The sequence below is a fragment of the Lutjanus erythropterus genome, chromosome 10, assembly GCF_056507025.1.
Source record: "Lutjanus erythropterus isolate fLutEry1 chromosome 10, fLutEry1.hap2, whole genome shotgun sequence".
In the NCBI taxonomy this organism is placed as follows: domain Eukaryota; kingdom Metazoa; phylum Chordata; class Actinopteri; order Lutjaniformes; family Lutjanidae; genus Lutjanus; species Lutjanus erythropterus.
The window spans coordinates 20,909,587-20,933,149 of record NC_139326.1 but is presented as its reverse complement, the minus strand read 5'-3'; the positions used below and the strand labels follow the sequence as shown (position 1 = coordinate 20,933,149).

General features: G+C 38.1%; 1 protein-coding gene across 1 annotated transcript; it reads right to left on the bottom strand.

The window, feature by feature from the left end:
- Positions 1–568: 568 nt before the first annotated feature.
- mccc2 (methylcrotonyl-CoA carboxylase subunit 2) lies at positions 569–21,446 on the bottom strand. Its single transcript, XM_084728636.1, has 17 exons — positions 21,239–21,446; positions 19,265–19,331; positions 17,153–17,237; positions 16,711–16,812; positions 16,344–16,471; positions 15,923–16,035; positions 14,629–14,742; positions 13,324–13,388; positions 12,736–12,835; positions 12,548–12,643; positions 10,953–11,025; positions 10,777–10,853; positions 8,008–8,074; positions 7,483–7,639; positions 4,893–5,007; positions 2,366–2,451; positions 569–1,263 (listed from the first exon to the last, which is right to left on the bottom strand). The coding sequence occupies exons 1-17, from the start codon at positions 21,368–21,370 to the stop codon at positions 1,146–1,148; spliced, it is 1,695 nt and encodes a 564-aa protein (XP_084584762.1). The 5' UTR covers positions 21,371–21,446; the 3' UTR covers positions 569–1,145.
- Between the last annotated feature and the right edge of the window lie 2,117 nt (positions 21,447–23,563).

Below are 23,563 nucleotides of genomic sequence, written 5' to 3'. Positions count from 1 at the left end.
TTCTGCTCTCCCTAAGGTGAGGCTCTCCACAGCTTCAGCGTACCAGCAGCCACACAGTCACACACAGAGGAGCATGAAGGGCTTCCAGTTAAGCATTTTACCCAGCTGGCTTCATAGGAGGACATTCAAACATTCAAATCCACTGCTGTACTTAATCCTCTGCCTCTAAAAGTCCCACTATGGAGGGAAAGAGTGTAACTTGTTGCCAACTCAGAGGGTCTATACCAATATGTGAGCATACCAGCTGTGTGCAACATGCTCACTCAAAGAGATAAAGTGACAAAATGGAAAAGAGGGAGGGAGGGAGGGGAAGAAAAGAGTGGCCAGCTGGTAAAGTTAAGCACTCTTCCTCTGTGGCTCAGCTTTGGTACACAGCACACACTGCCTGCAGCGTGAGATCTATAAGACCACTTCCTATGCCTGCCTGCTATAATGCAATGTTTGCACAATCATAAACAAGAAAAGCAAACATACGGTAGGCTCAGAGGGCATAATAAACCCACCAGTGTCTCCGGACAGGATATTTAATTCTAAGATTGCATTTAAAGATAATTGCGCTGAGCCTGGACATCTTCAAAAAACTTTATTTTGTTATGTTTTTCCTTAAAACAGCTCCTCTGTCAATACCAGAACACCATTATAGATCATATAAAAGGCATTTAGCTTGAGAAATGTCTAATGTGTTTCCACCATCCCTTTAGACCCAGGCAAATCAGATATTTATAGCTAAACAGCGCCCCCTTATGAAGATTTCGTTTTCACTGATATTGCTTGAGCAGGTACTGTTGTCCTGAATAAAAAGACAGCACTTGTATGGTTTCAGATTATTATAATTCATCATTTACAGTATGATTTAAAAAAAAATCTAATCCATCAAAGAGGGCAAGAGGAAAAGGAAACAGTTTGCATTGACACTGGAACAGTAACAGTTAAGGCACAACTTATTGGTGGAAATGTCCCACAACAAACAGCACACCATCCAATCATATGGATCCAACGTTGTGTGAATCTACTTTAGTGATTTTTCTTTTTTTTCCTGTGTTTGTTACTCTTAATCTAGTGACATCTCACAAGTAAGTCTACAAGAACTAGTGAAAGTACAGTACATGTCCAACTCCTCTTCACCTGTACAAGTTAAATTATCGTTACATCCTGAACACTCCAAAACGCGTCTTCTTCGTTGGTGCATTCAGTGCTGCACTGAGGCTCAGTCCCAAAACCATACGAGTATCAGCTGGATCAATAATCCCATCATCCCACAGCCTGTGAAGTTAAAAAAGTGCATCACATTAATGAAAGCACATTACACCTCACTCATCTGATGCTTCTTGTAATCAAGAGTTTGTGTCCCACTCGATCAATAACTTCCTGCACATCTTCTGAACAAGAAGCCATTTTCAATCATCAAAAGATAAAAAAAAATCTTTTTAAGTCCCCTGAAAATATATATCACAAATCCTTTGATTTTGGGTTTAATTTATTCTTAGAGTTGTACCACATGCATCTAAGTGCATGCACAGCCAGCAAGGCATTTTGATATGGTTTCATACATTACTGACTTACATAAATTTGACAAATTCCAGAGGACACCTGGGCAAAAGTTTGAGACAAATAGTTTGCAAGCTCCTAAATTTGGTGGCCAAAGTAAATTTTTGGTGACCAACATATACACTTGTATATATGTATAAAAAAATACAGAAAAGGCAATCACCAAATCCTTTTAAAACACTGTGCTTAGTGAATCTTGACTTCTCTCTTTTTCTTTTCATCTAACTCGTAAGTGTTCTTTGTTTTATGTTCGATGCTGGCTAAGACATTCCCATAAAAAACATTTCAGCCTCAGTGAGGCCTTTTTATTAAATGAATTTCTATAAAATCTGCCCAGTTTCAATTTTTGATTTGTCTCCCAGCACTGCAAATACAGTATGTGCACACTTCAACAACATGAGGCATATTTTGTTTATAAGAACTCCACCATCTGATATGTGCTCTGTTTACAAACTCCATAAAAAAAGACGCAGGGCTAAATGAAGAGCAAAGATGGATCATATTAGCGGAACAACAGGACATCTAATGGAGAAGAAATGCACTTGAAACACATCACAGCATCACTCCTCATGCATGAAGAGTCTGTTGTGGTTTTTCAGTGCTTGTAAATGCAGGATCACATGATTTATTGAAAGGACTTAAAAATAAACTAGAGACAAATGCAGATGGCCTGTTGGTAGTCCACCTCTGCTCTCTATTGTTATTTCACAAAGAACATTTTCTCTCAGTAACAGTGTTAAACCACATACATTGATTTGGTGCGCCATTTTATCAAACACCTGCTTGAGATATACGGTATGACGTGACCAAACCTCACCTAGCACTGGAGAAGTATGGACTGCCTTCCTCTTCAAATCGCCGCACTATTGGTTCCTTCATAGCAGCCTCTTGCTCTGCAGTGAACTGTGAAGAAATTGTAAAAAAAAAAAAGAATTTTTACTGTAAGTCTGTCAGAGATAACGGCAGGAAAAAGTTTTCCGTCATGTGCACTTCAACACACAAATATGCAATAAGGACCTGTGCCAAAGGCATTTTAAAGCTTGTCTAAATTGTATAAGGCAGCAATGAAAAAGTAAAGCTGAAAGCACACGGCCATTTCATTTGTCAAGGAGTTAGTTTGCTTGGCTTGAAAACACTCACAAACAAGCTTTTCAGTGCTTTTAGTCTATCCTCATTCACATAAATGGAGTGAAGTGCAGTAAATATTACAAACACTTCTCAACATGAAATGTGACACTTCAAAAGAAACACAAACCATGGCCTCCAAAATAACCATAAAGTGGAATAAACACCTCTCAAAGCCAGTTTCAACAAAATGATTATCACCTTTGTGACATTTTGATTCACTGCAGATCTGTTGTACTGAATTACATCAAACTGCTTTAGTCTCAGTGAATTTGAGACTGATAGTTAAAGACACACTGAAATAGAAAATACACTTAACTCCATGCCATCGTGTCAATTATCTAGTCATGTCTTCACAATAAAAATTGCGTTGTTTCCTTGTTTGAATGCTTTTATTATGAAGAAGCAAAAACAGGAAAAATTTTCATTTGGTGGTTTTGTCAGCAGTAACTTAACCACGACCCTGACGCAGCTGAAAAAAAAACTTAAACCGTAAAATAAAGCAGGTATCTGAAAGTATAAACAGCGAGACAAGAGAGAAACTACATTTTAAAGCACAGACATTCAGTTAAAAGATACAGAAGTACTGACAGCTGAACATAAAGAGACTTAAAAACGTCTTTCTCTCTGCTCTCCTGCACACACGAGTGTGATCTATACGGCCCAGCTACATCCCGCTGCACCACTAACACTGTGTTATTTGGATTAAATAATTACTAAATGATTATCAATAAATGAGTTACTCAGTTTTCTCAAGGAATCACATCAGCTTTTCTTGTTATATTGCAAATACTGGTCTCAAAAGAAAATCATTTTTTAGTATTATGTCCCAAAACGCGTCAAATTTCGTCCAACTAAAACAAAATTGTTGACAACTTATCTTGAACTCAGGGGTCTATGTGTACATTTATCCAGTGAAACATGATTTTGGGGAGACAAGCTCACACTGCCCAGAGAGTAATATCATGGGTCAGATGTGCGTGCTTGGATGCAAGTTGAGGTCTAATTAATTAAAGACACAAAGTGTAAAATTTACAGGCTTCTAACCATGAGCTTGCAGATTGCAAAGACCTCATCTCACTCTCCCCTACAAGCATGTAAGAGAACCTATGGCGCCCATGAAACTTGTGCAAAATACAAAAGGCTGTATCTACCACCAGTGTGTTTTTTAATCTGTCCTGAGCTACTGTAGAAACATGGTGGTACAACATGGTGGCCTCTGCAGAAGAAGAACCACTCCATCTTTAAATCTTACACACTGGACCTTTAAATCAAAATCCCTTTTTTTTCCTGTTAAGACATTATTCTTGATGACTCATCCTAAACTCAGGGGTGGATACATACATATAGCCACTCAAATGTAATTTTGGGGAGAGAAGCTAACTTTGTCAATCGTATAAAGCCATGCTTATGCATTAGCATGTGGGTTGCAGTAGCTGGAAGATTAATACCATGGGTCAGAGGTGAATACTTGGACGCAAGTTGGTAAAAACTTTGTCTAATTTATTCAGTTCTTTCTCATCCACTGCTCCTGATAAAATAACATGGGTGAGGGAGATGTGGGTGGAGGCTGACAGTTCTCTATCAGACAGCTCTGTGTCTTCCTGCTGTATTCACATTTGAGCTTTGCAGTCACACTGCAGAAGATAATAACGCTCTAACTGCCATTTTATTGTGACTTTAAGACCATCTGATGCAATGTCAGAAGAAATAAGTGATGGGGATTTTGATATTTTGGTTTCATTTGCATGGTACTGCTTGGCTATATCTACAAAAATCATCACTTCAACTGTGAATACAAATAGAGCAGTACAATAAGAACAATTAAAATCTATTGAAAAATGCCTAGTTTCTGCCATCTTTCAGATTTTTTTAATGTCATACTTTGTTAAACTATCTTAAACACAGATTGAAACGGCTGACATCAGGGCACTGACGTGAGGTGTCATTCTGAAGCTATTAATGCACTCTTAATACACCCATAACAGCATACCTGACACAGTCTAATTACAGCCATTTGATGACTGCACTATTCAGCATAAGTCATCACTGTAACACTTAACACTGATATAATTTTACCCTTGTACAAGTGCCACATCAAACCATTGCTGAAAGAAAAGTGTCTTTCATAATGTTTATGATTTTGGCAGCACATCCACAAAAGCTAATTTGAACCCTTCCAGTGAAGCCGAGACGAGATGATTAATGTGAATCATTACCTCCTTCCCCTCGCGTGCCCTCTGATCCTTGGTGATAGTGGCCAGAACAGTGGCTGCCTGCTCACCGCCCATTACCGAGATCCGAGAATTTGGCCACATATACAGGAAGCGGGGGCTGTGAAAGAAAAATAAGGAAGCATCAATTTGCTGGTGTTTGCTGAGCCAGAATAGTCAGCTAAATCAAAGATGAACAGCTAATAAGACCAAAACAAAAACAGCAAACAGAAACCTGCATTAATGAAGATCTAATACTCCAGTAATAGTCTAATAATCTGATGACAACTACAGCAAAACATGATTTATGAGAGCTCAGGCTGGGAAAAGTACCACTTGCAATACTAAATAATTCAACAAGTCCAACCAAAGGTGAGTAGCAGCATAAATTTTCTAAAATACTAAATCATCTGTGGCTATTTAAATTTTTACAAGAGAATGCTTGCCAACAGTTTTCTAAATATATTTAAATTGATGGAAAACAAATACGCAGAATGAGCTGAGTGAGACACAGATGTGAAAGGTTTACTTTAATTCAGTCTACATTCTGATGATAGCTTGTGTTTGAACAATACACACAACATAAGCAAATTTGAAATTTGAGTGTACACGCAATGCACACAGAAATATTTAAGAGGAACTCCACTGATTTTACACATCAAAATTTGCTTACAGGTCTTGGGGAATAGTACTGCATAAGAGGAAGAAACTGCATCGATCCTTTTGTGATCAGCATCATGTGAGGCTGTACAGTGTGACAAATATGTTCCAAGGGCAGAGAGAAAAAATGCTATGTGAAGGACAGAACTGCTTGTTTGTGTGTGAGGTGAATTGATGCATGTTTTCCACACGTAGACTTTACTTGAGGACGTTCGCCCAAGTATATCAATGGCTGCACAAGTTACGTGGTGACATTTTTAACAATTTTTTTTTCATCCAGTCTGAAACAACAACCAATTAACTAGTGGACAGTCTCTCCTCTCTCAACCTCCTGTTCGCTCTGCTATTTGAGAATTGTTTAGTCAATGAGCCTCCTCCAGCTGCAGCTCACCTGCTGTTGTGAAAACAGAACTACGGATGAAAAAAAAAATCCAAAAAGTGAATTTGGACACAAACTCATGATTGTATTCAAAGAACTGCTGGTCAGAAAGTACCCTTTTACATGTGTTTATTTCTGTTGGGGGACCCATCTACCCTGAAAGACCCTCCATTTTCTGTATACTGAATGGGTCCAGACTGCTATCATGCTGGGTAGGAGACTGTTGACCAACAATGGAAGTCCACTCACGCACCAGCGACCCCACACAGGCATAATTTGCTTGCTAGGTTGGCGGCATATGAACGAGTATCCTTCTCTTTGCTGTGTAGGACGGAAGGGTATTATCTGAAATGGGAAAAAGTTCTTCAATACATTAACGGCCTTTCAAGACAAACCTATGGCTTAGCTCCCGTCTATGTACAAACAGCCATTCATCTGCTTACTTGGTCCCATTTTCACAGCCTCTTTTCTACTTTAATCTTACTTGTATTTTATTTTCGTTTTCAGTTATATATGTATCCCCTTCCATTCTCCCCTTGTTTCATGTTTGTATTCCTAGGTCCTAAAATTCAATAAATTGCCAATAATGAAAAAAACAAACAAAAACAAAAATGGTGCGACTTTATAAAACATACTGCTGATGAAGAGAACTGAGAACTGGATTGGATTTTAGTTTTTAGTAGTTACACCACTTCCCATGTTTGTTTTTGTGAACCACTAATCGGAGAACAAGAACACTTTATAGATTTATACTTTATGATCAATACGAATTTAACATAAATGATATTAGAAATAGTAAATATGATATAAATTTACTGAATTTTTGTACTGCTTATTATAAGCAGAAGTTTTGTATAGCATAAGGTTTTACCTTCCTGTAATGTATCGTTGTGGGAAAATCAAGAATATATTTGTTGGATTTGTGTGCCTTGTATGCAACATTAATGTCCACTGCCAGTCACACGCCTCTCGAAGTGTTGAACTGCACAATGGCGGGGGTTTTAGAGACGGTAACGGATATTTTATACCTGTGCTATAATTGTAGTGGCATGTACAAAACGCTCAACCTCTGTAGCACCAGTGCTATGTGCAAAAAAGCTAACATACAGCCCTGCATATATATATCTCAGTGGTGTCCACTGTGTGTCCGACAATGTTTTTGGAGTGCTGTGTTTGGGAGGTTTGTTTTGTATCCCATCATTCCTATAGAAGCAATTTGGTTGTGGGGACATTTTATAAAGAAAATGAACAATGCATGACGAAGAGGTGTCATCAGTGACGGGAAATTCTAATTAAATTGCATATTTTCATTATAAAATGTCTTTTCAACATTGAACAGGTTCAACTGTGAAAGCCTCTTCTTCTGCAGTTACTTCGGTCTAAATGTAAAAATCTCTGATGCATATTATCCCTCGATTGGAACAGCACAGTACATTCTGTCCACTTAAATTATGCACTAACAACTCAGACACAGCTAATGATCATATTTATGTAACTGGTCTTGGCCAGACTTCTATTTGTGATGCTACTGGCGCGGTCTCATTTACTTGTTCGTACCTGTAGGCTCTGCCGCACATGCCGTAGTTTCCTGCACCATAGGAGCCTCCAATGATAACAGTAATCTTGGGTACATTGGCACAGGCGACAGCAGTCACCATCTTGGCTCCATCCTTGGCAATTCCTCCCGCTTCATACTCTCTACCCACCATGAAGCCTGAGATGGAGATGTAGATGAGAGATTGCAAATAAAAACTGGGTTGACTTTGTGTGTCATCATCTCAAGGGAAAGTGTCTACAGTACTGTGGGAGTGTTAAAATTGATCAATGTGATATTGCCTTTTATCACATATCACTTTGCAGTGAGCCGTTATAATCTTATATTAAATACATTGTTCATTAGGTGTCTAGGGTCTCATTAAAAGCAACATTACTGACATAATATTTTCAGTTATTTAAGCACTCAGATAATAAATAACCTTCATTATTGTGTTCACTCTAAACCGAGGCGACAGAGTAATAGAGAGAGAAAATAAAAAACAGCAAAGCAGAACAAAATCTCTGATGTCAATAATCCCCACTGACCTGTTATGTTTTGGAGAAAAATAAGTGGGATGTTGCGTTGGCAGCATAATTCGATGAAATGCGTCCCCTGAAAAAGAATTCAAGTATTCAGTCAATCTAGTACATTCTCACACTGCTACAGGAAAACTCAGACATGTACCGCTATCACTACCTTAAAATAAAATGAGAGGGTGATTTATTTTTCTGGGTATCATAACAGGAATAAAACCTGCAAATGAGCTACCAACAAAAACAGTTGCATAAAGAATTAATATAGAATATAACAAGGTTCCTACACATTTTACATTTTAAAAGTTCCACATTTTTCCAGACTCAAATGTTCAGACTACTTGGAAAATGTTTATGACGATATTTGACATCTGAGTACAAATAGCTGGATTTTATTATGTACATAAATGTTTTTAAAATTCAGCTGTTAGCATGTATCTTGTTAACATGAAATAGTTTACATATAGTTTACATATAGCTTTCTCTACCCACTTGGAATCATTAGCCAGCCAGGTTTTATATTTGGAACTGTTAAGGCAGTTCTCGTCACGTCTGTTCTCACTAGGCGATACTGCACTGTCAAACATCTCTGCCCAGAGAGGAAGCAAACTAACCTGTGCTACCTAAACTTGTATGTTTGTCTCTTAACATACTGAACCAACATTTTATGTTACCGATTCCTTCTAGCCTCTTTTAGAAATAAGAACATGAAAATGAGTTGAAAAAGTTAAATAATCTGATTTTGCCCAGTTGCCCGTAAAGATGATGATCAACTTGTCTGGAAACTACATCACTGCATAACACATGCATGTTCAGCAAATCTTAAAAATTGGTTATTTGTGATGGTATATATGCACATCAAAGATATTGCTGCATTTTGTTTCAAACTAATTTGGTCATGGATGTCCAGATTTGGTACAGTTATGAGGCACTTGGGAAAGGTCTGCGTAAGAGCGCGTGTTTAATCGCACACCATACTTCTTGCCTTACTTTCGACCACGTCAAGTTCGCTCTGGCCCACGCCGTCTCAAGCAGTGATAAAGAATTTGGCTGCACTGGTTGCCTGTGCCAAACATCATGAAAAACACTGCTTTTAAGATCATTTATTTTTGGAAGTTCTGAATTTTATATCTTAGAAAGCAGAACAGGGCAACAGTCTGGACGAACAAAAATCAAAGCGTACCAACTGAAACACCAATTGTGCAGTCCAGAACACATTTGAAGTTTGTGCTTTCAAGAGAAGTCAGAAACCATCTGGAGATGCTGGATGCTGAATCAAACATAGCTCATATATTGAAGACTGCTTCTGTTCATCAAACCATACATTAAGTGTGTCTGTGAGCAGCTGGTCTCACCTTTACCATCATCTTTGTCTGAGTCGAGACCAGTCAAGACCAAAATTTCTCCACTTGGGAGGAAGGTCATCAGGCTTCACACTGGCTTTGTGTTTGCTTGATTTGACTTTGAATATGAAGGAGCCAAATGGCCTTCAGCGATGCCAGGAAAATGCACTGCACAACACACTGCTGCCAGGAGCTATTGCGCAGGAAAACAAGCACAAGAGACTGCCAGCGGCGTGGAGATACCTCATTTGCATGTACTTTGTATTGCTGAATTACTCAGGTGTTTTCTTTATTTTGGCAGTTACCTCTACTGGCTTTTGTTTTAGTGAAGCATCCTGCCTCACATCGCACCGTGCAGACAGAAGTTGGAGATGGTGTGAAAGACAGCTGCCGATTAGAAACTGTCACTGTCAAAATGATCCGTCAGTTTGCTCCCAAATGTGCGCTCAACAACAGAAATCTAGCCTTTTTTTCCTTTTCCCTTTCACAAACACCTGGGGAAAAGCTTTTAACAATTTAGCTGTTAGCATAATAGAAGCCTGGGCATGTCTTAAGTGATGACAGCATGCCTCAAAAACCTCTCTCTAAATGCAGGTGCTGTATTGATTTTTCCTGGATATGCTCTCTGAGCATGTCTGTTCCACATCTGTGTGTGTCTGAAGCACTGTGTCAGTCCTTTTCGACAGTAATTACAATGATGAGATACCGAACACTCATACTGTCATATTGAGACCTCACAGAGAAAATGAATCAAAGAAACCTTTTTTTTTTCAGGTCAGGCTTGTAATCTAATTCAAAATGTGTTTGAAAAACGCATTAGTCTATAATCACAAATTCAGCTCCTCATCTTTCCTAAGCCCGTGTAAAGTTCAGCTCTGTTCACGGCAGACTGGCTTGCAAATTAAGTGAATTATGTTGAATGAAAATTATCATTGTCTCTTGTCCATGGTTTCTAAATGCTGTGTTACTACAATGCCATTCATCAGAGCACTCATGAGATGGCCCAGACAAGTGCAATTTGAGAGCTTATTGTACGGGACAAAATCAACGCCTTGAAAGCGAAAGGTCAGTACAAACCATCTACGAAGACTAAAACTCCCTCTTGAGAGAAATATGGGTAGTCATTGTTGTAAAAGCAGCAAGTCTCTATGGAGAACACTGCGTGAGTATTGTGTTTAAGTCCTTGACATTTAAGACACTTGAGAGACACAATGCCAGTATAATGCTTATTTCGTATGAAAAGTCAGTATATTCATGAGGTGGAGCTCTTTAACACTTTATACAGGTGTTGTCCATCTGTTCAATATGACAGAATCGAAACTGTGCCACAAGTCTGAATGTTTTGACAAACCAGGGGCAAATTATAGGCTTACTATTAACACTGTGGTCATACTGCAAAAAGACGTTTCAGTCATCTTTTGGCACAAACAATATTTACCTTTTTCGCAGACTCCGAAAACAAGACTCCATTGTTTCCAATGATTCCAACAGGGTAACCAAATATTCTTGCAAATCCTGAAAAGGTAAATATTGAAAGTAAGGCCGGTAGATTCCATGAGAAAAAAAAATATTCTCTGGGTTGCAGAAATGGAAAAAATGTCAAATGCCAAATACCTGTGACGAGTGTGTCTCCATAGAAAGCCTTGAACTCATCAAATTTACTGCCATCTACAATTCTGGCAATGACCTGCAGTCAAATGAATAGAAGAAAGTTGTAAATGCCAGCAATGCAGAAAGCACAATTAATTTCATGTTTGCTTTAGACAACATTTTTTGACATGTTCTACGTTTCTGATTTTCTATATTTTTGTGACTGTCAACAAATCCAAAGCCCAAGGTCTCTTCACTCCTACTGGCTACTGAAGATGCAACTGAAACAGTAAACTGATTTTTTTTACAGACTATTTTCAGCCACAGATTTGGTGCTCTATAAAACAGAAGAATAAAATATACTGGTATCAGCCTTTGGCTAAACAATATATCAGTTGACTAACATTAGGCCTTTATACTATATGGGTATCTGCATGCACTGTATGTTTTCTGATATGCGCCTATATGAAAACTTTTTCTTAACAGAACATATATCAGCATCGGCCCTTAAAATCCAGTATCAGTTGGGCCCGACTACACTATCAATTCTTGTTAGTAAGATCTTTTCAGATTAAAACCTACAGTGGCCGCGAATCTTTCAAAGAATGCAAACGGCCGTATCTAGAGCCAGTGTTTGGTTTGTCCATTCTGGGCTACTGTAGAAAAACAGTAGTGTCACATGTCAGCCTCTGTGGTGTACCTCCAGGCTTTGTAGATATAAACAGCTCATTCTGAGGTAACGAAAATAAAGCGCTTCTTATTTTCAGGTGATTATACACCAATGAAAACATACTTATGAATACTGTATTTGGTTTTTGCCATATTCTGCCTACAAATCTGTAAATCCTACACAATAGTTTGAGTGATTTAGATGTGCCCTGTGTTAAAAAGCCTGTTACAGCTGAAATACTCCTGTAAAGAGGGAGCAGCTAGTTGATCTTGCATCCTAAACGGACTGCCAATACTGTTCAACACTACAAACAGTTTGACATCTCTCGAGTTAGCAGTAATTCTTGCTCCTGGGTCTACATCAAGAATCAAAGGCACAGGCTTTAAACCGAATGAGAACATCTGGCAAACCCTGCCAGAGAGAGCGAAAACAAAGTGATTGATGCAGGCTGTCCATTATCGACTGAGCCCCTGATACAGAGATCTGACAGTTGTTTACAATGCATTCTGAACCTGTAAAATTCAGCTTCATTTGTATTATTCATAAATCTCAAGTATAAAACCAAAGTGCAAAGTGTGTTTATGTTCTATAAATCTTGTTTTCTTGTGATAAAATCAATGTAATTAATCATAATGCTGTGCTAAGCACACATTAAATGGCAAAGTTATATCTAAGAGGCTACATGAGAGTGGAGTTAAAGAATAAAGGAATTTAAATTGACCATTATGTAGTCCCACGTAGTAGCTTATCAAGTTTTCTAACTTCAAAATCACTCAAACCACCAGAACAAAAACCCAAACTATACATTTAATAAACCTCTGAATCATTTAGTTGAAAAGATATAGGTTAGAGTGGTGGAAATATGGGAGGCATTTCCTCATGAAGCACAGCCTGTAACTTGTTTTCTTTTTTCTCCTTTGAAACAATGTACAGAAAATTGGACAAATACCTCTTTGACATCAAAGTTGCGTTTCAGGTTCTCTCCAACTATGCCGTAGAGTTCATCTGCAGGGTAGAGAGGGGCTTCAGTAGGTTCTGTGGTGACCTGAAAAATATAACAGGCTCCATGTCTACAGAAAGCACAGACAGCTGAACTTACAAAAGGTGATTGTCAGTGATTGTCATCATTGGACTGACCTCAATATTTTTCTTGTAGTTGAGGCTTCTCACTGCCTTTCTTGCTAAATGGAGCGCATGGTTATCATCTAAAGCATAGTGGTCTGTCACACCAGATTTTCTGTAAAATTAACAACAAATCAGTGTGAAATTATTACAGCACATGAATCAATACTTAAAATAATAACACTGATAGGAGCAAATGAAATAAAATTATGATATTTCTTAATCGTGTATTATTTTTCCATAAAACTACAGGGTTTAAATCTGTAAATGTGGAGCTTTTCTGCCTGTTTTGCTGGCCTTTAAAAATACTGAGATCTACGTCAAGTGAAAAATAAAATGATGAGAAGAAGAATAGTGGCTATAGGCCACAATGAAAAATACATTTACTTTAAATTACTCTTTATGACCGCAGATCTACATGTGCTCTTTCTAAAGTGAAAAACAAATCACAACTACGGTATTGTCTACACAATTACAAAAGGAGGTGAACAACCTGCTCTCTGTGTAAACCCAGCTTGTAAAGGGTAACACTGGAAAATATCTGTACCACATTTTCTCAGCAGAAACATGAGATCAACATAATGAAATACTGTTATATCATACTTGCAGTGAAGATCAGCACCACCGAGGTCCTCTGCAGAAACTTCTTCCCCGGTGGCAGCTTTGACCTGTAAACACAAAGACACGGAGACACTCAAACAAACTCTAACAACAAAAACAAAGAGCTCTTCTCATTTCTTTATTTTGTGCCTCCTTGTCATCTCGATCCTCCGTCCTCCTGCCTGTGACCCGAAAACTGATCTCAGTGCATCATCTTGAAGGATGTCTGAATTCCTAAAATGCATCTCGAGTAGAGAGGAGAAAGGAGGCTTCCTGGAGGAGCTATGAGTGATGATACACAGGTTTATCCTTGGCGGAAGTGTTTTTGGCACTTGTGACAAATAAAAGAAACTTGACACAGCTGGAACATACAAACCATGCCAGGAGCAGGACTCTACAAATCTAGTGTTGATCAAATGTAGTGATCAAACTTTCTGTCCTTAACTGTTTGTGTAGTGCCTCAAAAGGTGTTGTTCTAACCACATTCTTTACTGACAATTCACCTTTATAAGAACTATGTTTTTATTGTTAAATGTAGTTTACATTCAATTCAACTGCTGTAACTGTGTGTGAGACGGAGAGAAAAGAGGGAAAAATATATACTTTGTACATATACATAGATCATATATATCTCTTTATTTATTTGAATAGTACTTTTCATATAAATATGTATAATGCTTCACACAATAAAATAAGTAAAACCTCTTTATAGATCTGTGTTGAATAAAATAATAAATATGTATAACATCTGGACATTCTTGTCACATTATGCCACATTGTAAATTGTATTAAAGAAAGTAGATAAGTTGTCATGAACACTGTTGTGCAGGTCTGACAGAGATCACAGCAGTAGATAACAGAACAAAGGACAGATGATGCAGCTGTGCCAAACGTCATATTTTAATCGAAGTCGCTTTAAAATGACAACTCAGCAGAAGGGGATGTCTCATTTTGTTAAATGCCTGTTGCCTCAACTTCTCTTTACTCGTGTCTCTTCCCCACCTCCTCCACTCACATCTCGGGTGGGAGGGACTAAGGAGCAGAGATATGGACAGGAATTGAAGATGTGCAAACCGAGAAATACGAAAGAAACCGCAATTTCCACTTTAGCGTCCGCTAGCTGTGTGTCACTATTTATTGTACAACTTGGATGAGGCTACTACAAATACACGCTATTAGTGTGCTATTTCTTTTGCTTAATTTAGCCTGGTATATGAACCACCGATCCACTAGCAGGATTAAGAGCCAATTTGATGCTCCAACTTTCATCCCATTCTTATACAATTTAAGGATGAAAATTTTACCAACCAATGGAGGTCCTCCCAGGAAGATGGTTCCTTGCTTCCGCACAATGATACTCTCATCTGCCATGGCAGGTACGTACGCTCCTCCGGCAGTGCAGGAGCCCATCACAACAGCAATCTGAGAGAGTCAAGAAAAAGAATGACTCTAATATTAACAGACGACATCCAAAAATTTCTGGCATCAAATGAATGACTGATTAATTTGAATGTTTGCTGTAACACCAGCGCAATTTAAAAGTTATGAAAGCCATTATTTCTGAAATGTTGCATTTTCACACCCGGTAGGAATTCAAACTCAGTACTGATTTTAGGCTGTATCGTAGCTCTGTCCTTCTAGGCCTATCTATATGAAGATCTGAATTGTCAATGGGATTAATAACAATGTAATGGGCACTGGAAACTAGACTCGTAAATTTGTAATACAGCAATCTAGTGGTGCATCTGCAGGTATTACTAAATATAGCTCGGGGGGAAAAAACCTTAAGAAAGAAGAGCAGATGCCACAGAAGGAAAAGCCTTGAATAAAATATTGTTTTAATCATTAGGAGAGACAATATTAGCATGAATCACAGGGCATTCAGTTAGGTGAGGGTGTATGAATATATTCAGCTGTGTTTATCACCTCTGGGTCTACTGCAGAGATACGAGTGCGAGACCTGACTTCTCTACAGCAGCACCCTTTGCGTTTATCAGCTCTTACACAAACTGACTTGTTTTTGTCTCGCTTCCAAACAAAAGCATGTCTCCTCTTCAGTAGTCAATAGCAAGATGGATTCTAGGTGCCGGCAGACAATGAAAAGATGAATAACCTACAGCAGTGCAGTTCATTTAAAATTACCATCTCTGCTCTCTCTGGTATAATTTTTTTCGACAAGCCTTTTCTGCTTCTAAGGAATGATTCATGAATCAGTGCAAGTTAATTCAAATCCACCAAATAAACCAGCCAGGGTAAAGACAATATGCTGCTGTGAGAGACCAAAGGTTGATGAGCAAATAATGAAGTCAGGTCTCAGCTGCTCTAAGTGTGTTAAACATGTGAAAGTAAGGCTGCGTGAAACGGTAAGAAAGTCTGAAAGTCTGAAATTGCTGTTGCGATATGATTAGTGGGAATCTTTTTAAATTTTCATTTTGTGATGACGTGACATTTTCGTGGGTCTGTACCAAACAAACATGTCTTCTTTCATCTGGAGAACAAGGCTTGAAGGATAGGGAATCTCTGCAGCACTACAGTACTTCATTCCAATAATTTTGCAATTGACTGTGCTGCCCTATGTGAAACACAATTTTACAAGCATCACCTGTGCTATTCCCTCTGAAGACAGCCTGGCCTGGTTGTAGAAAATGCGTCCAAAGTGATCTCTGTCTGGGAAGACATCGGCCTGTCTGGGTAGATTGGCCCCGCCCGAATCCACTAAAGGAGTCAAGAACATCAGAAAATTTTGAGAGCTCAGTGATTATTATTAACATATAGCCTCTGGCTAGATTACAGACACCCAGTCTCCACTTTTATGATGAACTGCAGCCTGAAAGCCTCAACCAGGGACCTCTGGGATGTCTTAAGTCTACACTGACAAAAACAATACCATTAGAATTTTTCCCATGGGGCCATTTGACTTTGGAACTACAGCAGAAGTGACAATAAAAGTAAAAGAAAAAGTCACAATAAAACCTTCAGGATAAATAAAAATAAACGCGTTGGAAAATGTAGGAAAAACTCACCTAAGTAAATGCATGGCAAGTGGTTCTGCTGGGCTATCTCTTGTGCACGCAAGTGTTTCTTCACTGTGACTGGATAGTATGTCCCCCCTTTGACAGTAGCATCATTTGCAACAATAACACATTCCACCCTATGAGAAATTAAAAACATGTTGACATTTTTCAGGTCCACCTGCAGTGCTGCAGCAAAATCTCACCGGAAATTAAACAAAAACCTACTTACAAATCAAAAAGATTAAATTAACACTCCACTTTTATTTTTGGAGTCTTTTTTTAGCAGAAATATCTGCTCTAATCAAAACACACACACTCAAGTATCAAAGATCTCACACTGTGACACATTTACAGGTAAACACAAAGTGGTGCTTACCCTGAAACCCGCCCAATCCCAGTAAGTATACCGCCTGCTGGGACTTCCTCTTTCCCATACAACTCATATGCTGCAAACTGAGAGAATTCCAAGAAAGGGGTCCTGCAAAAAAACCCAAATAAAAACATCATGTAAAATGATTCTCAAGTGTAAAAAAATGTCCAGACTTGAAATTTTTACACTTTTATACATGTGATGTTCAAAATTTTAGCACGAACACGTCTGTCCTCATGGTGGAAAACAGGAAGACAGCAATGCCATCATCTTTTCCCTGTTCTCAGTGTACAGGGAGCGTGTACAGCATCAGACATAAAAAACTACCTGCGCCATGGTTTGTGCAATGACGTCAAACCAAAGCATTACAAATCTTATATATGTGGTCTGCTGGGTATGAGTCAGCCATTAATAAGTCAGAACCAAAGATGGAAGAAGGTGATTCTACCCTGGATCTAGCAGTCTGTCTATGCGCTCTCTGGGCAGGAGTTTCCCCCGAGATGTATGAAGTCTTCTGGCCTTTTCTCCCCCGCCTGGATTAATAAAAATAAACAGCATGTTAACAAACCATTTGAAAACACTTAAAATAATTTTATGTTGATCTTCAACTGATTAGCATGAGTCAAAGTGTAGATGTGAACCCAAACCACAAACCTGTACCCTACACATTAAAACTAAGATAATCATTTAAAATATTTCTATACTATTTTATCAACCGGAATGAAACGCGCTGTGGTTATACAGTGTAATCTACTCAAAGTTAGATGAGTGTCAGCGCCGAAATATCTACTGTAAATAAAAGTGTGACCGACAGTGTTTGCTCACAGTATAAGAGCTTTTACCCTTTATTAATCAGTTGATACTCGAAGTTTGCACATTCACATGTGACAGCAGGCCCTTAAAACCTTAATATGTACAGGTGGACTGGCAGTTTTACTATAACAGATACCTAATTTGTTCATTTAGTAGTTTATTTATTATGGGCAATGCAAAAAACACTGCAACGGGTTTCAATAGCAGGATACGGATGTATTGCATATAGGATTTCTAGCCGAGGCTAATTTGTGACCCCTGTCCCTGATTAGGCTTTTCTACTTGAATGGAAAAAAACATCCATACACTTAGACTCACAAGTCAGTCTCCACAGTTCAATTTGACTTTTGATTTCATTCATTCATTCATTTTCTGTAACCGCTTATTCCGTAAGGGTCGCAGGCTGCTGGAGCTCGGCCGACACTGGGCGAGAGGCAAGTCGCCAATTCAACGCAGGGCTGACACATAGACAGCCAACCACTCACACTCACACCTACGGGCAATTTAGAGTCACCAATTAACCTGGCATGCATGTCTTTGGACTGTGGGAGGAAGCCGGAGAACCCGGAGAGAACCCACACAGACACGGGGAGAACATGCAAACTCCACACAGAAAGGCCCTGCCCGAGCAAGCTGGGGATCAAACTCAGGACCTTCTTGCTGTGAGGCGGCAGTGCTATTCACTGCACCACCGTGCCGCCCACTTTTGATTTGAAGGTCACAAATTGATTTAAAGATTTTCTTAGCCATTGTTAGACTGTGGGTTCTTGATTTATATACAATCAATATACAATCTCCCAGCTTTTGTTGCTTAAACTCTAAAAAAAAAAAAAAAAAAAAAAAAAAAAACTCTATTGTTGATCCGAACTAAAGTCTTTAAGTGGCCCTCATAATGGGGCAGTGACACAGTGTTATTATTACTGAGGAAAATGGGGCATTATTACTGGTAAGGCATGTCCTTGAAAAATGTAAGGGACGTAGGGTTGCTAACAGCTGCAACTTCTACCATTCAAGCAACGACCTTGCATTTAGAAATTCCATGACAACTGTTGGACACTGAAATCTACTACTGTCATGTATCACAAACTACTGCACACTCAAATCTGTGCAAAAATATTCATTTGACTGATTGGATGCTTGTTTCATCCAGTTTGATTATCGATAGCTCCACCACCTCAGTCTGATACAGATTAAGCGCTGCTTTTCTTCCCTCTATTTTAGGCTTATCCATCAAAAAAGTACATTAGTTAAGTGACAAAGAATAATGAACATTTTGAGTCCAAAAAAATTATAATAAATATGAGGTAGGGGTAAGATAGACTGCTGAACTCAGACTAATTTGCAATGTTGGAATTAAAACACTAAGTCATGAATTTAACTTTTGTGTAGTGCATAATCTAGAGCTGCAATGATTACTGATAATTTATTAATCGGTTTGAGTAATTTTTTTGAGGGTAAAAAAGTCAAAATCCCCCTATTCCAGCTTCTTTAATGTGACTATTTTCTGGTTTCTTTACTCCTCTATGACAATAAACTGTATATTTTTGGGTTGTGGGCAAAACAAGACATTTGAGGATGTAACTTTGGGATTTGAAAAGCATTGATCAACACACTATCACCATTTCTTACATTTTATAGACAAACAATTCTTAATCTATTTATCAAGAAAATAACCACCTGATTAATTGACCATGAAAATAATCATTAGTTGCAGCACTAGCGTGATCCACCATGTGCTCATACCTACCCAGTTTAATCTTCTCTGTCCGGCTTTTCAATTCATCAACAAGAACTTGCATTCGCTCATAATTCTCCTGAAAAACAACAACAAAAACAACACATTCATTTATTTTGTTTGTCTAGGAATGATTTCTAAAGATGGCAATTTGTGGCAGAAAAAGCACCACATTAAGAAACTACTGACAGGGTTAAGATTGGCTGCTGTAACTTAGTCAAAAAGGCCTGTGGGAAAGTCTCAAAGTCATGCACATGAACGATGAAGCCTTGAAAATACTCAGGTGAGTAATACCTTATTTTTAATGGAAGAAACACATAATTCAAAGTTTAATCAAATAAAAGCACCACTTGACTCTTACAATTAATCTGTTCCTCCTCATACAAAGTAAGGCGATTAATAAATAAAATTGCATATAAGATCAGTGCCTTTAACAGAAAACACCCGTGTTAGCTTGCAATAACACCCAATCATCATCTGAGTGGGCGAACATCGTGACTGATCCCCCCCATTACAAAATAGGACAAGTTATGATTATGGAGCCAATTAAAGTGTAAAGTCAGCTCTTCGACTGTTTGTAATAAAGACGTTTACTACTCCCTCAACACTCTGTCATCAAACTGCATTTGTCAAGAGGAAATGAAAAAGGTCAAGAACATAGCTGCAATAACACTGACTTAATGTGCAATACTATCACTTAACAGACATGTTTATGTTGGTGCATTTCAAACAAGTCTTTCTCCATGCTGGAACTGTGAAGAAAATGTGTCTATGGTGCCATCAAGTGGCATTTTTTTGTGTTGCATCAGTGAGGATGAGATACTTGTTTTTTTACTGAATGTGGACACTATGTACTACTGGTCACACTGATGCATCTTTTGATTTAAACAGTTAAATTATAACCTCAACACATTTAAGCATTTAAACCATAAAAAAGTAAATCAAATTTGCATTTCTGCTACCTTGGGTTCTATATTTTATTGATGCTTTAATGGTGAGTAATGCTGACACCAAACTGGTCATTTTCAGAGGTTACAGTTTAACAACAGGTGTTTTTTTCTGGTAATGTTGTCTTTTGAGTATTTAAATTTTATTTTTATTTATACTGGTTATATTCTGGGGAAGAGGCTCTTAACTCTGGTCACTGAGTACTGATGTACTGTTGTGTAGGCATAGTTATGAAAAGTTTCAACTGTAATGATTAATGCACACTGAAAGGTATAAAATGGGGCTTAGATGCGTACAAATTAGGGCTGCACGATTTGGTAAAAAAAAAAGTTGTGTTTATTTTGACTGAAATTGTGATATCCAATATGTGATGCAATTAGTGGAAATGTATTGCAATTTCCATTTTCAATGAAAAAAAAGAACTATCAAAATCCTGATATGTTTCCTTTTTCATGTATGAGATTGCACATAGGCATAATGCAATTGAAATTAACTGTGCAGCCATATTACAAGTGCAGTTTCACTCCAGTAAAAGTATAAGGATAAGGATAAAGAGGAGGATGGACAGGAGTCACAAACTGACTATTATGACAAGCGGAGCACAGACACCTTTCTGTGCACAGGGGACTCTACGAAAGTTCACAGGCTTGTGTGTTTCTAATGCAAATGCATTTTAAGCTGTCCTGTCTGGGTGTGATATGTTGTGTTTTAATGTAGCGTTTGCACATGCAAGCAAAGACAAATTGAGACAAAGTTTCTGTCAGGCTAATGTGATGATGCAAAGACCTTGGAGGAGCACAATGAAAGCTCAAGGTTTTGACCTCCTGTAGCCACAACAGTAGCTAGAATTATTATCTGCGTGGTCTACACTACAGTTTTAATGCTTGTCAGTATTACCTGAGCTTGGTGTGATTTTAGATTTGCCTGTCAGGTGAGCAACTTCACCTAACCAGCTGAAGAGTTAACGATGAAATTAGCAGCGAGTGGAACATTAACGTCACAGTTTGGCTAGCTAGGATTAGCAGCAGGCTAGCCTACCTGATATTCAGAAGACAGTTTATCCGGTTGAGAGCCGACTCGAGCTACTTTGTCGGCGTGGTATGACCTGGTGCAAGCCAAAGGTAGACTCCTGAAACGGAGCAACCACGGTCTGGCCGTCCGCAGAAGCATTTTGATGCTCACGTCTTGCTAACTATATGTGCGACTTGCTAGCCTGCTAACTAAACTGGCAGTGCTCTTCTTCTGTGGTTAATGTTAGAAAGACTCAAGCTCCATATGGCCTCCTGGTGGTTAAGATAAGACAAGACAAATCCTCATTGATGCCAAGAGGGGGAATGCTAAATAATAATAATAAATAATAAATAATTCTAATTTATTAATTAGATTATTAATAAAAACATAAAATAATAAAAAATAAAAAATAAATGCTCCAGTTGCAAATTTGAGTGGTTTTTTTTTTAGATAAGACATAATCATGAGATTTATTTGTGTAAATGAAAACCTTTATAATGAAAACCTTTGACAAAAAGATCTGAACTCAGGGTCCATTTACATTTATCTAGAGCTTTCAGCTGCATACCATTGAAAACCATAATGTACTTACACCTGACATGTACTGTAGTCTGTGATATGGTTTGATAAGATAAGCAGCTTGAGGACCAAAAGTATGTGATAAGTATGTACACTATGTATATATACATATATGTACATATATACGAGCAGGTGCAATTTAAAATTCAAAAAAAGATGTTGAATGTGCATTGAGTAAAGATCTGCCCACAACATTAAAGCCCAAATATGTTTTCTCACATTGACAAAGAAATTAAAACTTAATCAATCAATTAAAACATTATGTTTTTAAGCATTTAAACTTGGTGTGGGTTTGTGATTTGTTTTATGCTAGAAAAGCAACATGAAGACAAGAGAGATCCATGCTGCTACCATCTGGATTTTACAAGCACTACACTCCATAAATCTGTGCATAATTTATGTGTGTGTGTGTGTGTGTGTGTAAGTATCCATATTAAAGACACTTAATCTTTTCTAAGAACGTGTCTTGCTGAACTCCAGAAAAGGAAATCTAAGAAATTAAAAAGAAAAATACAGTTGACTGTGTTATCTTTATCTGAAGGCAAAGAGGCTCATTTTCCATTTAATAAAGTGTCTGAAAAAGTGTAAAAGAAAATTTCTATTCAACTGTAAAATGCTATAGTAACACTGAAACACATGCAGAGAAAAGGTCTTGTCTCATTTTGAAATGGGAACTAAAGTTGGTTTTAAGTGGGAATCAGAGTTAGCCTAAAAGCTTCAAAAAACGTCCCTTGTGACCTGAGTGCTTTATTCGAGCTAGAGTACATTTGGCAGAGTATAGGCTGAAGAGCATTCAAACCAAGAGCTTTTAGTTCATTTAGTTTTAAGAGGCCTTTCTCCTCCAACGCTTCCACCTATTCTATCAGCATGCATAGAAATGTCCATGACCTCCACTCAAATGGCTGCTCCTGTTTTCTTAGGAAATATACAATCCTCCACTCTCTGCGTGAACTCAAACCCTCTCACTCAGCCTGCTCTCTCTACTTTGCCGTGACCCTTGAACCCTTCTCACTGCTGCAGCGCTGAAGTGACAGAATAGATGTAGAGGTATGAAAAGCCTCTTAAAGTAGAAAAAATTAATAAATAAAATATTTTGATGACTGAGAGTAGAGTGGTTAAAAAGCACACCAGGGTTGGATATATATATATATATATATAAAAAAAAGGTAGAACAGAGTATCATTTTGTCATGAAATCTGTAGAAAATCATAAGGTCAGACAAGGAATCTGGTTGAGTATATCAGAACATCAAGGCATATCACTGAGCCACGTTACAGCACCAGGCCAGAAAGTACTCTGTTTTTATTGTAGTATTTTCCAGTGATATATTGCTTGATACAGTTTTACTTGGCTGAGCAAATAGTCAAGCTTCTTGATTTGAATTTAGAATTCATGCACATTGAACTGCATGTGTTATCTTTGAGCCTGGATATTAAACCTCATTACTTTTTCCTCATTTAATCAAAATGTTGATAGTTTCAGAGAGTATTTTAGGTAGGTGCACTTCTTGCAGTGTGTCAAGCCTGGATTATACTCCCAAACAGAAGTGTGCATGGGCAGCTGCATGTAGCAGTAGTTCTGTTTATACTACCGTCTGGAGTCTGCTTGGAAGATATGTTCCACACATGCTCAATAGCTCAGCGTCTACAGGATTGGCGTGGTGGCTGGATGGAAATATCAGCGGATAAAGCTGGTATTACACCCAGTCACACACACACAAAATAAGGGGAGTGGTCATTGACTGTTGAGATGAACAACACAAACACATCTTTG